Below are 16,716 nucleotides of genomic sequence, written 5' to 3' on the forward strand. Positions count from 1 at the left end.
TTAACGTTCAGTCAGGCAAAAAGACAACCGTGAATCAAACACATTCTGGTTTACTGCAGGAATTAATTGACAGTTTTTCACAGTGAGCAATGAAACATATTTTATTAATCAGGTTAGAAAACAGAATCAATAACATCCAAGGTTACAGTAAGTTTAATCTGTTCAACAAAAGTGCTTCATTTTTGGTCAATGCCTAAAAAATCCTTCAAACCAATAAGTTCATCAAAAACAGTGCAAAAACTCTGATGTGTTCATGAAGTATAAAAATAAGCAACATTTTCACCCAATACAAGAAAATCACCTCTTTTGTTTTCAATATTATTTTGTCAGTGATGCGGATGATCAACAGCAATGAAAATATAAACATTCATTCAAACTGTATCACTACATCAACTCAACTGTGTGTGTGAAACATTCATTAATAAAGATTTACTTTGAACATAGTGGTAACTGGACAGCTGCATCACTTTCTGTTTGTTGAAATTGTCTTGTTGTGCAGCCATTGCATTAAAGCTGGACTTCACATGGACTATTATGACTTCGAATTTTTTTTTCTTTCTTCCATTAAAACACATTTAAAACACAGCGTTGTGTTAATATCTTAAAAGTCTTCTGGTTCTTGTGTTTGGTGAGCACTGGTTTCTCCAGCAGGAGCCGCCATAACTGGACGGACAGAGAGAACAAGGCCTCCCCGTCTTATAGGGAGCTTCTCCCACCCAGTTTCCTCTGAAACACATATGAATATTGTGTTATGCATTTCTTTTTTTTCCTTTTTTACATGTTCAGGTCTTAATCTTTATCAATGGATCATAAATCATATATGGTAACAACTATAGCTGTCAGTTAAATGTAGTGGAATGAAAAGTAAAATTTAAAAAACTTAAAGTACCTTACAACTGTAATTAAGTATAGTACTTAAGTAACGGGTTGATGTAGTAATATACCAATGTATAAATGTTATTCATTACGAAGGCTGGATATTTCACTGTGTTAATATCAGTGTTGGGGGAAAACTAGTTAAATGTAACAGGATTATGTAATTAGTTACTGGGAAAAAATTTAATTAAATTACAGTTAATAATGAAAATGTTACATCTGAATATATAATTTTCAGTAAGAATATAACATTCATTCTGTCGCTTTGCATCTTTAGTCTTTACTCCCACCACTGACTATATATAATACTTAATTGTTAGTATATTTGGTTGATTATTCTGGGAACTAAAACAACTAAACTGAATTTAAAGGGCAGTATCATCACACTGCTGCTGTATAGGTTCTTAACTCTTTAATATGTGTGAGATAGATCAGGACACCCTGGTGTGTGTGTGTGTGTGTGTATCTCCTGATGACATGAAGGTCTTCTTACTTTATAGAGTAGTTGCAGACGAGCAGCGTTACCTCCCTCCATGCGCTCCCAAACACGTACATGTTGGAGCACTTCCTGACGGCACATCCCACTCTGCTGGTGCTTGCCCAAACCATCTAACAGGAACCACAAAACACACTGTGATGCTCACATCCACAGACTGAAACCTTTCCACATCTGTCCACATTTAAAGAGAAGAGACACATTTTAAAACTTGACTGACATCATCGATGTTTGAGATTTGCTAGACATAATCTGTAAGGGACTGTATGAAAAGGAGGCAGGCTGAATCTTTTGTTTAAAAAAAAAAAACCATGCCTCTTCCCAGTGTCATTAATATTTTCTTTGAATCCTTATCAAAATGACAAATAATCAAGCCACTATTTTCTAAGAGCTGTTAAATAAGTGATTTAAGAAAGTAATATAATCAAGAATTTTTTTTAATATGATTTGAATATAAATCTGGTATGAGAATAAAAAAAAAAAATTACATAACCTCCCTCTTTTTATCACCCCTCCTTCCCCTTCCTAATAATTTTCAGACAGTCCCTAAATACAATTATCACAAAATGAGGCGACTCTTTCATGTAGTGCTCCCTTTTTTAATAATATCTTTTGTGGAAAACAAACACTGACGGTCTTAAGTGTCCAGTTCAGTGCAGGAGGGAACTCCTCGACTCCTCTGTCCATTTATATAAACATAACTGTCATGACAGAAGGTTTATTTATTCCTTATTGTCATTACATCGCTTCATACTGTAGCTACAGCATCACAAAATGAACATATCCATCCCGACTCATTGCTCAGTTCAAAAGAGAAACTTTGCCTACTGCACCTGAGTATAGTGAGAGCACACAGATCCACTGCATCTGTTGGGGTAAGAGAAATGGTGCCTCTCATCATACCAGGACCTGAGAAGATCAGTGATAGACTGGTACCTGTCCCAGAAAACACACAGTCAATCATTCATATTAGTATCATAATGTCTCACAAGATCCATCACTTGGAAATGTATTAAGACGTTTCAAGACCAAGAGCTGATTCTGAGTATGGATCTCTGCTCTACCTTCCTGAAGTGATTGACAGGTTTTGGCCCATATATTTCATGGCTTGTGTCGGACCATGATCCCAAATGCATAGTGAAGCCCAGGAGTCAGCTGAGTTAGCCAATCCTTCATCCCAGAGCTGTAGAGATGAGAAGAGGAGAGAACAGGAGACACACTTTGTTCATTTTATCCTGCTCAGAAAGCAAACAACAAAAAGCAATTCCTCTCTTTGCCTAAAAATAAGACTAACGTCAAAACATTTTCATATGGCAGCTCCCTGCTGACTTTTAAGATTTCTGTCCAGCAGAATAAGCAAAGACATGTTGTTCAGTATAGTATTAAGGTAACTTGGCTGCAGAACATCTTATAAACATTTGTGGGATCAGGTAAAGTTTCAGTTTTGTTCATTTTTCACTCAAAACTGTAATGATTGTAATTAATTATTTTTTCCTTCTGAGTCTCTGAGACTCCAAACAGGATTACAGTGACATTTTCTGTGGCAGACTTCATCAGTAATAATAAGCATTTCTCATAAAATTAGGAATAATCATGAGGTACCAAGGTGTTAACCAGTGTTAAGTATGTTCTTTGAGCTGTTAAAATGGGCTCTTCTGGTCACCAAACATGTGGTGTCTGATGTTGATTTTTTTTTCTGAAATGCCTTTGTAAGATATTTTTATCTCACCTTTATAATCTGTGAACATCTTCTAGTGTGTGTTCTGCACTTTTTGCATTTGAAGATAATAAACTAAAAACCAAAAGCCTCAACTTCATCGTGTCCCTGCTCTAACCCCCCCCCGCCCCCCCACTGTTTCCTCACCATGTACTCCATATTAGCTGCAGGGGGGATGACCTGAGAGCGGACTCGGTTGTGGTAATTCAGCAGGGCGTTTATCTCTCGAGATGAAATGGCCCTCTTACGTCTGCTGCGAGACACACCGGCAGCTCCAGTGAGCATCCTGACGTCAGCCTGTGTCTCAGCTCCAGCTCTGGACGCGTTGAGCAGCTCTGTGGAGCTCGACAGCACAGCAGCAGCAGCGGCAGCGGTGGCTCCCATGTGAGGCATCATCCACAGGGTGGCGGCAAACAGGAGCTGAACACAAGCAGCGCCCATCTGAGCTCTGTGGAGGAGGAGGCAGCTGCACCACGTCCCTGCAAAACTCTGAGGAGGAGACAAGTTTTCATCGTGATCAGATTCTCAAAGAAAATCAATGAAAGATGCTCAAAGAGGCTGAGGGAGGTGGTGGATAAATACACACATTATGTGCTGATTTCAGCTCATTATGAAAAATATCAAAGCAGGTGGTTCATTAATTTAGATTGTTAATTAACTTGATGTGATCCATTAAGGAAAGAATGAAAAATCTTAAAATATGCATCAATGAGGCTGAATTTATTCCATTTCACATTTCAGTCAAGTCACATAGCAACAGATGGGACAATATAATTAAAGTGATTCATTTTTCTTATGTGAAATTTCAAAATGTGTTTGATGTAACGAAGCAAAAAACTACCTGCAAAATACACCTACCAGCAACTAAGTAGATGTATTGTGTTACTGATAATTCTTCACTTGGCTGTGGACTTTCTTTTAGTAATTGTCCACAGTTTTTACTACAGACAATGTAAACAAACTCAATTTCAAAAGTCAAAACTCCCCTAAATGAATAAATAATTAAAAAATATCTTACCATATGCATTAACAATTTACTAAAAAATCATTGAGCATATGCAGTAAATTAATCAGTAATATCTGGTAAATAAATAATAAATAAACTAGTCGCCAGCAAACACATATGTCACATTAAAGTAGAAAAACAGCTGCGTCTCGTACCTTCATCAGTGGATCCTTTCACAGAGGCAGACGAGCAGCAGAGAAGCAGAGGAGACTCTTGGCTACAGCACGAGTCTTTGCAAACAAGCTGGTGTGTCATGTGTGTCAGGGAGTTTTAACTGGGCCAAGAAGGTTTCTGACGCACAAAAACCCGCCTGTATGCTCCTTCTCTTTCCTTCCTAAACTTTCGGTCTGTCTCTTTATTTCTCCCAGAGAAAATCACAAACGCAGGAAATTGCCTTTCATCACAGACACTGCAATCATGAACCCCTAACCCATTATAATATAGTTGTGCACAGATATACATTTTAAGTGGTTGTACAGCACTTTCAACAATTCAAAAACTTCCTCCTATATGAAGACTTATTTTATATAATTACAGCTGTGTTATACTGCCATTCATTATCTGTCTTTATACCAGTATCCAGTTATGGATGCTTCGCAGTTGTTGACAACTACATCAATATTAAACACTTAAAATGACTGTATAGCTTCTAACAACTATCATGTGTTATATACCACACATGCATATGAATGATAAATAGAGGAGTTAAAATAAAGTGCTACCCACTTTCTCTCTTTTAGACACTCTAATATTTGAATTTTGTATTTGAGAGCTTGAGTCTGCCTTACAAGAGTCTGCTACAGTAGTAACAGAGCACATGTTTTGGCTGCCCCATGACCTCCCTCAGTTGTTTCAATAAAACACAATGAAATGTTTAAATAAGCTCGCCCTGGGGAAGGACGGAGCGATGTGCTGAAGAATGCATATTAAACAAAAAGGGAGAAAAGTGGCTGCAGAGTCAGCATTCATCTCCAGCTGTTATTGGTTTCTGGAAGGGCCCCAGACCCTCTTCCATGTAGTATAACAAGAGACTGAGGACACTGCCAAGATACACTGCACCACCTGGCTCTGCAGTGACTGGGGTCGAAGAGATCAGTGAGACCAGGACTCAAACACAGAGGAACAACTGGAACATGAAATTAAAATTAGGACACAAGATCAAATGAAATGTGATGGTATTATGGAATTATTTTTAGTTTCCATAATGTGATTGGCACCTTTTGAAAACCCACTGCAATCATTTAGTCATGCCGCTGCCCTGAAATTATATGTTCTTAGCCAAAAAAAATGCCCACCCACCTAAACGCCCACTATTTGCAAGATAATTGAAAATGTCATGGACTGTGAGAAATCTGAATTTATGAAAGGCTCTGCGTGAAAAGAATGAAATGACCTCTTTAACTTTGGCACTCACAGTGGATGGGGAACCTGGTCCATGTCAGTTTAGCCCAGTTACAACCTTCAGCACTTCAACTTAAGAGTCAAATTCTGAACATGCAACTGCTTAAATGAAATGATATGAATATTCTCAGTGATAAAGTAAGTAAAATGTAAGTCACTCACATTCCTCTCTGTCATCTTGACACATTACCAGATCATAAAGCTGCTTCAGGAAGAAAAAACAACAGCATAAACTAGAAGGGCACCGAGAGAACGCAAACCTCCGCCAAGGACAATGTCAAACAACATCCATCAGACCTCAGAGAAAAAAATTCATATTCATAGTCAATGATCCAGAACTGTCCCTAAATGTAATGGGGACTTCCCTCGCCCATGCCCCATCCATGCACCCAGTTTGGTGCAAATTGGTTCAGTACTTTTTAAATAATCCTCCAGACAAGTAAAAAGACACTGACAGTAAAAAAACAGAATTTCTGACAGTAGAGACTGGCCATATTGTGTAGGTTTTGTGGGAAGAGCAAATAAGTAAACTTGAAAAAAACAACAACTGTCCAGTCCAATAAGTCTTATGAGAGTTCAAACTGCACAATGGCAGTCAGAAAGAAATATCCGGGGCATTCTGATTATAGATATGAAACTAAAAATCCTTTATTAATATATGGATAGGCCAACGCATTTCGACTCACAGAGTGTTCATCAGGACATCAGGGAAGACTCTGTGAGTCGAAATGTGTTGGAGTCAGAAAACCAAGAGCTCTTTGTCCATTGTCCAGGTGTGTGTTAGATGTTTGCACCTACGACTAGTACTACTACCTGGGTAGGGTTAATAGTGTGAATGTGTCCTTATCTGGGGTCTGTGTGAAAGAATCAAGCTGGTCAGGTGTCTTCTATCTGTCTTCCACGTTCGTCCACAATCACACAGGCTAGGATCCCCATCACAGATTCCTCACAGATTTTATCTGGTAAACAAAAGACAATCTACACAAATAGTGGACAATGATACGTTACTCTGTACTCTATGTCTGACATGAGACCTCATTAATTTTTACCCTTCCATCTTATAATGTACAGTATAACCAATAAGTAAAGTTAGACTTCAATTAACATGAAATTAATTACTCCTTATCTTGACCTCCTTTGGTATTTTAACATAAACAAATTAAGTATTTATCATTAATTACCTTAGATCACGATATAAAGTGCATTTTAATATAAAAAGATGAAATATGTAGCTTTGTAAAACACTTTTACCTGTAACGTATCACATCTTACTGTTTTTAAACATCAATTATATACATCACATTTTAAAATGTTCCTTATAAACATGAATATGAATGAAATTATCACTATTAACCTTCCAACATACAACTTCAACAACAATCTAGCTGCTCTACAAACTTTGAGACAAGTTAACTACTCTAACAAATGGCTGTACTGTAAATGCGACAAGTACAAAGCGCTTTTAATATTTCATGCAGCTATGAGCTGTTCCACTAATCAAACCAGCAATTGGCGCTACGCTATCACCATGACACCCTTCTAACCGAGGCCAACGGCTAGCGGTTAGCCTCGATTAGCGTTAGCGATCTTTTGTGAACATTACAACAATACAAAACGCACCAAAGTACAGTACAAACATTAGACAACATTCCCATAACTCCCTTTTATGTAAAGTATCTGAATTTGAACAGCAAGTACAGTGTATTATCTCTCCTCACGGTGGCTAGCAACAGACTAGCATAGAATGTGTGCTTCAACTCACTGGGATTCCAACAATAAAAACTCAACTGAAGCGGTCTCCCTCAAGTTCACTGTCAGGCTTCTAATAAAAGAACAGCTTGTTAACCTTGACTTATGGAAACATTGAAGGTTGTACAATTATTCTGTGGTGTTTCCTACCAAGAATAGTTTGGCTGATCTGCAGCACGCTCTCAAGACGTTTCAGGAGGAGGCCACAAGGGAAAGTGTGGGGGTGATGAGAAACAACATAGCGCTACCTACACAAGGTGGCAGAGTTTATTGTGCTCCCACAGGAAACAACCACACTCCTAAACGACATATAAGGTTTTAGTATCCCTGTGTTTCATATGGGTTACACTGACAAATCTGGGCAGATTCCATTTGTTATCCATCCTCCAGTTCCTCTAGTCCTCCTATTGACACCCGTGAAATTTTCTGTATGTGTGCCAAAATTGGTCCAGATGTGGAGGTAGCATCTGAAAATCATGCAGTATATGGGCCAGATTTGGGCTATGAAATGGGGCAAACACTGGGCCAGAAGAAAACAACCATGTGGCCCAAGTATGGGCCAGATTTGTTTTGCTATTGTTTGATCCTCCGGGGACCGTGCCAATCTGTACAAAATGCCTCAGCAATCCAGCCAATTCAGTCTGGACCAAAACGGAGGACCAACCAAATGATATAGACATCTAGTCATGCTGCTAGCATGGCAAAGAGTCACCACCAGTCACAACTACATTACATAAGTAAAAAAGTATGTAATTCACATCAGGGTGTCTGTCTAAATCATCCAGTTGGTTACTGCTCCTCTTAAATATAGCAAAAAAGATGGAATCAACCCGAATGCACTGACCAGGTGACACACAGAGACTCTGTGTGTCACCTGGTCAGGTAAGCCCTCTGAAGTGAGCCCTTCAAAGGTTCACAGCATACTTCCACACAGGTTCAGCAGAGTGCTGTCAGACTTTGTGACTTTGTGTGTAAAATGCACAGAGGGATCCATCAAAGAGGCTGCTGGGGCCTTTGGCATACAGAAGGTCAACCACACTCAAGGTTCAGTTAAAACCCAGGGTCGCATCTTCTTGTTGATCTTTCAGTTTGACCAGTTTGCTTTTCCACTCGCCTGAAGCACCACCTCACTGAATACAACTGACCATAAATATAAAGTACATCTTAATTCTGTCTAATTTTTATTATCTAGGGTCACATGTTCATTTTTATTATGATTTTTTAACAAATGTTTGATGGAGTCAAACTGTCATCTTTAGAGTCGAATCTATTGTGCTGACTGGATGATGAGTTTGAGCATCACTTTCCGTGCTGAAAATGAAGCCTTGTACTCGCAGAATCCAATGTTTAAATTTAGCAATGCCCACATGTGTGTCAATTCTGTCACATAGTTAATATTTCTATCATCGCACATCAAAGAGGGGAGAAATGTTGAGCAGCAATATAGAACAGATCTATCTAACTGCTGAAGGTGTAACAGACAGACCAAGAGACAGTGGAGCGAGTGCAGCTTGTTTTTAAACATTTTTGGAGAATTCCTGCTGAATAATATAAAATTTTGAAGAAGAGTAAAAGGTGAAAGTGGAAATGTGACTGTTGTGCGCAGAATTGACTGGGTTGAAAAGACAGAAGATTTAACTTTGGTATAAACTTTCAACCAAGCTCTCATCCAGTAATAACAGTAAAGTCTGTGTGGTTGGACCATTTGGTTTCATGACCTTCTCTGGGTTCTGGGTAAAAGTCATCAGGTTGCAAAATGCATATGCCATGACAAAATCATTGCTAAATTTCTATAATTTAGTTTCCCATTCTACAGTATTGAAACCACTGAAACACAAAGCAGTCTCCAGGTGGTACTGTGGTTGTCTCTGCAGGACTGAGTCTTAAACATTCAGGAAATCTGAGCAGGGTTCATCTGAAATGGGTCAAAACCAGAGAGAGGATGATTCTCTGGCTAGACCAGACCAGACGGTTTCCCCACAGACCCTCCCTCACCCCCTGCAGCATGACATCATCTGTCTGGTCTGAGGCACTGCAGGGCGCTTGCACACAAAAGCTCCCTGTGACCTTGTCGTGACTGAAAGGTGATGAGGAGAACTCAGTGGCCTCATGTACTTACCCGAGGACAAACATAAAACAAACCTTGCATCAACTATATTTGAGGTCCATGAGCCACAGTTTTTCAGGTGTCATCCAAGTCTTTCAGCTTTGTCTGAGGAACAGCACAGGAGCTGGTTCCTCTCACAGGGAGAGATGCTTGTGGTTTCACAGCAACACATATGCCTGTATTACAACCGTCTGATCAGAAGCCAGTGGTTTGGAATAATCTATAAAAACTGTCTATAAAAAGTTTATCCCAGACAAATTGATGCAGCTACATTAAAGTTATTTTAATCCATGTATTTAAACAAGCTTCTCTTAACTCTACACAGCGTTTTAGCATTTTAGCATTGTTATTTTGGTTTTCCAGCAATACACTGCTTTGATTCACTCTCACCACTCTCATCAGCCTTTTCCAGCAGCAGCAGGCAGATGTTTGCGAACAAGCTCTGATAAACCCACTGTACACTGCCAACCCAGCACCAAATGGCAGACAGACACAGTTAGCAACTAGCTGGTGAAGAAAGTGAAGCATTTAGCAGCTAAAGAGGAAGTTATTTCCCTCAGGAGTTGATGGAGCCCTAAAACAGCGCTAATAAGACAGTGAATATTGGATTTACATTCATCAAGTGGACACAAACACAAGTCCAAATGAATGATAATGTTGCACCATAACTGCTGGATGGCAAGTTCACCATAAGAACTCTATCATACAACAATGCCATGTTTAAAGGTTGTTGCGCTGCCACCAAGTGGCCAAACAAAAATATCTAAGGCAGGTTTATAATGTGTTACTATAAAACCTGTGAAAATGCATTCATTTAATTGTGTTTCCTTGTGATTTCCCTGAAATCATTTCCTGAGAAGAACAAACAGCTTTTTCAGCAGAACAAATCAAAAGCACTGATCACTCAGTCACTGACAGAATACTGAAAATACAACAGGCACATTTCTCTGCAGTGTCAGCACGCAGGCAGACAGTAAAACAGCACAGTCAATGAGCAGCATCTCCTCCAGAGTGTTTCAGAGCTAAGCCAAGCAGAGTTTGTTTTAATAATTCACGGTGACATTTTCCATTCTGCACTGGAAAGCCTCAGCCTTTTTGATAAACCAGCCAAGATGTCTGCAGGAGACTTTTTCATGCCGTTTCTCATGTTTGCTTGAGATTCTTATACTGAAACAGGGTTTCATCAGTGTTTGCATTTAGCATGTTTACATGGGGATATCTAGAGACTAGCAGCAACAATTTAATTCACCTCAAATGTTTTGTCTTGTATTAAGACCTTTTTTAATCTAACCTTAGTCCCTTTAAATCAACTCTTTTGGTGAGATGTCTGAACCGTAATATGTAACCGTTTAACTTAGATGCATTTCGCCTGTTGCCAGAATTTGTAGTCTGGCATTGATGCTTGAAGAACAATCAGCCAAACACCAGGCATGCCTGGAAAATTGCATTTCTTGTTTGCCAAGTCAGAGTGCATCAAGGACAAACTTTGTCCTGCATTCAGATGCTATAAGAGGAGATTTATAATCCTCCAGTACAACTATAATGACTCAGCAAGAGCTGCAGTCAACTTTACCATCATAAGCACAAGCATAGACAAACAGAAATTCACAACACATGATTTACATTGAAGAAAACAATCACAAGTGTTGTTCAGTAGTATGGGTGTATTGTTTTAATCTTTTCTTTAGCTGATTCCATTTGTAAGGGACAAATTTTAAAGGTTTTTCCAGGCATGATAATGACTGTATTTAGATTTCACCAGGGAGCAGAAGTAGTTTGACTGTTTTTTCCAGTAGAGACTTCTTAATGTAGGTAATTAAAGTACAGTGCAGCCCCCTTGCTTTGGTCCCATCCAGACCACATACATGTGGAAATTTGTCAGAATCAAATTTCTCATATGAGGTCAAATAAAGTGTGACCTCATATGATCTTCATACAAGATGCAATTCTGGGTGAGGAATTTATCACCTAAGAAAAAGTACAGTGCAATGTGATACACAGATTAAAGAGGCTTTAGGGTGGATGAAGTGGCATGCAAATATACAATAGCATCAAATTCAAGTACAGATACAATTGCAGATTGACCAGCAGAAGAGAAACATGAATTGTCTGTATACAAAATGTTGACCTGTATTTTGTTAGTCATCTCTTTAGCATTGCACACAAAAGGCTTTATACAACTTAAAAGTGAGTCTGTTATCGACTCAGATAATTTCAGTTTGTCTGCTTTCAGTCTGTGACGTGGTTGCATTCATATTGAGGTCAACATGTGCTATGAAACTGGACACCTTGACCCCCTGACTTACATCCACATGCCACACTCTACAAGACTCTGTCTGAGTAAACATGACCCAGAGCAAAAAGGTTTGTGTCTGTCTATGTAGCTGAGTCTCTCATACTTTAAAATATCCTGAAAAACGTTTTCTTTTATTCCACACACTGACAGTAATCTCAACGGCAATTTAAGAAGAAATATTTTTTAATCTCTGTTGGGAGTATGGAAATAGGATTTTGTGATTATGGCCACATCTTGAAATAATCATTTTTAACATTGACATTGATTGTTGACTCAGACTTTCCCTGACTTTCTACCAACATTCATTCTGCCCAATCTTCCTTAAATTGCACACCATATTTCTGATTAATGCTGATGAATGTAGCCGATATATTTTTATTTAATGCTGTTTTTATATTTTTATTCTACATTTCTACATCTGGCTCTGCAGGTATGCAATTATGCGGATGCGGTTTTAATTGTATTGTTATCTGTAGCTTAAAAAACTGAAATACCTCAACCTCAACTTTTGCATTGTGCTGTAAATCAAAATATAATGAATACTTGGTGACACAAAACCTGTTCAGTGTTTTTTGTATGTGGTAGTGCACCGCTCTGTCCAGCATGTGGCGCCCGAGAAGCCTCATTGGTTGATGCGCAGTGACGTCAGAGTGACTCTCGCCCATAGACTGAGCCCGGGTTTTTTTTTTTTTTTTTTTTTTAAGGCATGAAGAAATATCGTATTGCACCAGTGTTGTCCAGTGAATTCAGTTATTGTAAAATATCAGCTAAATGTTGACCCTCTTTGTTCTGTCTACACACAGATAAAATGACAACTCATCTTTTGGGACTGCACCTTTAACAAGACTTTTTGGTATGACCACAATCTCTAAACAGAAAATTAGATACTCAACTCAAACTTCAATTTATTTATTTAATTATTATTATGTCTTTTAATCAATTATTTTCTATTTCATTTTATTTTATTTTATTTCATTTTGCTGATGAGATGCCTGTCAAGAAAATGTAAATGTTATTAAAGTTATCTCTTTATTGACAAAATTACATATAAACCACACATATGGACGCACTAAAATACTGCACAAAATCCCAAAGCAGAGAAAACTAGAGCCTTGTGTAATGAATTTTATATGGAATTTATTTAATTTAACTTAGTTTGATTTTCAATCATTTATGTATTATTTTTATCTTCCCCGTGCATACTTTGCCCCGTTACTGTTTCGTAAGTTCGATCGTGTAAATAAAGTTTGAAAAAAAAAAAAAGAAAAAAAAAACCTTGGGCAGTGGTTTCAACATGGCGGCGGTGGATGTCATTGTGGACAACTTGTTGGCACTAAGGAGAATACCGGCTGTCCGACAACACTTCCACTGGATATTTTTAATCATTTCAGTCGTGGGGTCGGTTCTGAAGGAGCAGGACCTGGTTCCGGAGACGTATTTCAGCAGCAGCAGAAACGTCCTGAATGTGTAAGCAGTGCTACCCTGTTGTTAGCTTAACATGACCGGTTGATATTGAGCTCATGACCACGCCTGTAGCTCACTGGCAGGTGAACTGCTGACGACAGACAAGTGAAAGTACATTGTTCACAATTTTCCCGATTATTTTATGTAATGAAATTAGCGCCGAAGTGATGTAGGTCAAAGGTGAAACTGTGGCTGTGTTGGAGAGCAGTTTGAAGAAAGCAAATTCTTCTTCACGAAATTACTGTCTAACAAAAGATAAAGCTCCTAATCAAACGAGCTGAAATGATTAATCCATTGATCGATTTGACAGCAAAATGAATCAGCTGCTATTTTGATAACCGAGCAACCGTTTTTATTTAATCTTCAAGCAGAGATATAAAAATCTGTCATTTCTGGATCCAACTCCTTATGAGAGGATTTACTGCTTTTCTATTTCAAACAAATAATAAACTAAACAAATAATCGAGTAAATGATTGGCAGATTAATAGATGATGAAATAATAATTAGTTGCAGCTCTACAATCAAACCTAAGTTAACTCAGTAAAGACAGAGGTGTTTTAAGTAGATTAGTTCATTCTTTCTTTTGTTTCAGTTTGATCAAAGTGAACTTTGTCATTCAGATCATACAACAAGGAGTTGCTCCTGTCTCAATGTGAAAATCACTGACACAAGGGAGGCACAACAAACATTGCACAATGTCATAAAATCGTTTAGACAAATAGATAATCAACAATCGAATTATTGCACAATATGTTCACAATTTACAGTATGTGAACATTAACACTGAAGTATAGTAACAAAGTGCTGAAATAACTGAAGCATTGACTTATTACAGTGTAACAGCAAATAATTGGTGCTTAAAGTACAATTATGTAATATTGTGTGTGACCAGCAGCTTGTGGAGGGTAATGTTTGTAAATTTTATGTAAATGTTGCTGTATGAAGCACACTGCTGAATCATTTGCAGACTCTCCTCCACTTACTACATTACTGTAACTTTTACCCTTTTGAAAATATTTACATCCATGAATCCAAACAAGTCAAATCATTTCCCAAAAATCCACAATTTTCTGCTTCATAGATACTCCATCGTTGACAGACATCACATTCAGTGAGTGTAGTATTATATATTTGATCCACTAATTCACACTGAAAAATTATTGTTCTGCATTCTCAAATCACAGGTGTGATATTATCCTAATTTACATGGAGAAATATCATTCAAGATTTTAAAGCTGCTTCGGTTTTAAGTGGAATAAGACAAATATTTTCTCTTTGTGTCCTTATTATTTTGTCCATTTATTAATACATACAGTATTATTATATTATGTTATACATCTGATGCAGTATTTGAGAATGTGAATGTCCTGTTCTTCTTGCAGGTACTTGGTCAAAGTTTCCTGGATGTGGACATTGCTGCTGCTGACGCCCTTCCTCCTCCTCTCAAATTCCTCCCTCAGCAAGAGCGTGTCCTACCGGCGGCTGCTGTCTCTGGTGGTGGCATCAGCCGTCTGGTACATCTGCACAGAGATGTTCTTCTATATTGAGAACTTGACCGGCTCCTGTTATGAAAGTAGCACCATGGATGTTATCAACACGGAGTTCACATCCAAAGCCACCTGCAGGCATGCCGGTTTCCACTGGAATGGCTATGACATCTCAGGACACTCCTTCATCCTGGCCTACTCTGCTCTTTTAATCGTGGAGGAAACGGCTCCGATGGCCTCCCTGAAGACAGCTAGTCTGTCTGCACTGCCCAGGATGGTTCTCAACCTGCTGTACGTGGCCTTGAATCTGATTGTGATCATATGGGTGTGGATGTTTGCCTGCACCTCTGTTTACTTCCATGACAAATCTCAAAAGTTCCTAGGGACCATATGCGGCCTGTTGGGGTGGTATCTGACATATCGGGTTTGGTATCCAAAACCTTGGTCACCAGGACTCCCCCCTCAGCGTCACCCAAAAGAACAGAAACAACATGCCTAAGCTGCAGTCATACTTTCCTGTATGATATTGTTGCTAATATTGCAGCCATCCTCAAATCAACGCACTGCAGTTGATGTTATCTGTCTCCAGGTCCAAGCTGGCCACGCTATTTTAAGTTATTCCCTCCTCACAGAAAGGTCGGGCTTGCAGTTTCTCCGCAGTGTTTGGCAGCTGATGTTCCCAAAATGACTCTTGGTAATCTGAGACAAAAGCAAGACGCTGCTCTTCTGTTCAACCTTTAGCCTCTTTCCAACAGCCCCTGTGGCTCGCATGCTAGACAATAGTTTGTCTGCCAGTTTGTTGCCTTATAATGCAATCCGTTTTTAGAAATCTGAGTGGGAACACTAGAGATTGTTTACAGCTCCAGTTGTATAGCACTGATGACATGTATTTTTACAGACCAATGTACAGTAGATGTTCATTGTTTTTTTTTTGGAAACTAACTACAGAACAAAGTTAGACTTCAGTGTACAAGGTACATTTCATCCTACACATAGGATTTTAATGACCCGTCACATCTGGTTGTCATGTAAAGTTTGCTGGGAACATGTAGTACTTGAATAGTGGATATTAAGGTCATTTTAATGCCCCATCATGACTACACTAGTTGTTGGATAGCCCTGTGAGTGCCCATTATCATTATTAAAATCCTTTAAAGGATGAGGCTGGAAATATTCAGTATTTTACTTACGGCTGCATCTGGATTAATCATTTGGTCTATAAAACCAAACCTCTTGATTGGATAGTCAATTTAATATCAGGTAAGAAAAAAGAAAATTTAAAGTCTGGAACCAGAGAATGTCTGTTTGATTTTTGTCCTTGGATAAACACGCTTAAGCAATTAATCGCTGATTAAAGTAGTTTAAGCTCTACTTTTTCTCATTGTCAACAACTCCATGAGTCCACCAAAGCTATATTTATCTCAATAGCTAATTAAGTATTGCCAAGCTAATTCCTCTGTGCCATAGATCCATGAAATCTAATAAGAACACAGAAATGATGATCCTGGGTGCTGTCACCACCATCTCACCACCGCCATAAAAACCCACTAGAACACCAAATGTGTATTAATCCATGTCTGTTTGATTAATGTTTGTTAAAAACTACAAAGTCCAGTTGTTTCAGGAAATAATTTACTTTTTAAAGACTAAAGCTAATATCCAAGACTTGTCTTTAGTTTGAAGCAGTGGGCTTGAGATTGAAAGCTACAGATAGGGAAGGGAAGTTGTACAGTATTGAGAGACAGACTAACACATTGTTTGTTTTGGTGTTTTCATGGGGTTTGTTGACTGTAAGGATCATGTAGAATAACACCAGCCCTATCCTGTAATGGGGGATTTTAGGAAACTTTGGTATGAGTAAATAATAGCAGTATTTTTAACAATATTAATAACAGTGTGACAAGAATCAAATAACAGTTTTGTAGTGATGATGTGCATTTTCATGGCATGACAAATACACAGTTATAAGCTCTGTAGTTTAAGCACCACAGTGGGTTTTGGCAGAATAAAAACCAGGACCTGTATATTTAATTTTCATTATTTATTTGTTATTGATGGCAACTGAATAAATTAAGGCTTATGAACAAACATCATAAAAAGCACCGTAAATAAATGC

The 16,716-nt window shown here is 38.4% G+C and overlaps 2 protein-coding genes across 2 annotated transcripts; one reads left to right on the top strand and one right to left on the bottom strand.

Moving 5' to 3' along the window:
- Positions 1-593: 593 nt before the first annotated feature.
- On the bottom strand, positions 594-4,050 carry r3hdml (R3H domain containing like). The gene is made up of 5 exons (XM_022763072.1): positions 3,237-4,050; positions 2,437-2,555; positions 2,206-2,308; positions 1,370-1,485; positions 594-726 (listed from the first exon to the last, which is right to left on the bottom strand). Exons 1-5 carry the CDS (start codon positions 3,528-3,530, stop codon positions 594-596), a joined length of 765 nt encoding a protein of 254 aa, XP_022618793.1. The 5' UTR covers positions 3,531-4,050.
- Positions 4,051-12,937: 8,887 nt separating this feature from the next.
- Positions 12,938-16,690, top strand: fitm2 (fat storage inducing transmembrane protein 2). Its single transcript, XM_022763246.1, has 2 exons — positions 12,938-13,115; positions 14,496-16,690. The coding sequence occupies exons 1-2, from the start codon at positions 12,943-12,945 to the stop codon at positions 15,097-15,099; spliced, it is 777 nt and encodes a 258-aa protein (XP_022618967.1). The 5' UTR covers positions 12,938-12,942; the 3' UTR covers positions 15,100-16,690.
- The last annotated feature ends 26 nt before the right edge of the window (positions 16,691-16,716 follow it).

This window comes from Seriola dumerili, unplaced genomic scaffold, assembly GCF_002260705.1.
Source record: "Seriola dumerili isolate Sdu_G_001 unplaced genomic scaffold, Sdu_1.0 BDQW01000468.1, whole genome shotgun sequence".
NCBI classification, from domain to species: domain Eukaryota; kingdom Metazoa; phylum Chordata; class Actinopteri; order Carangiformes; family Carangidae; genus Seriola; species Seriola dumerili.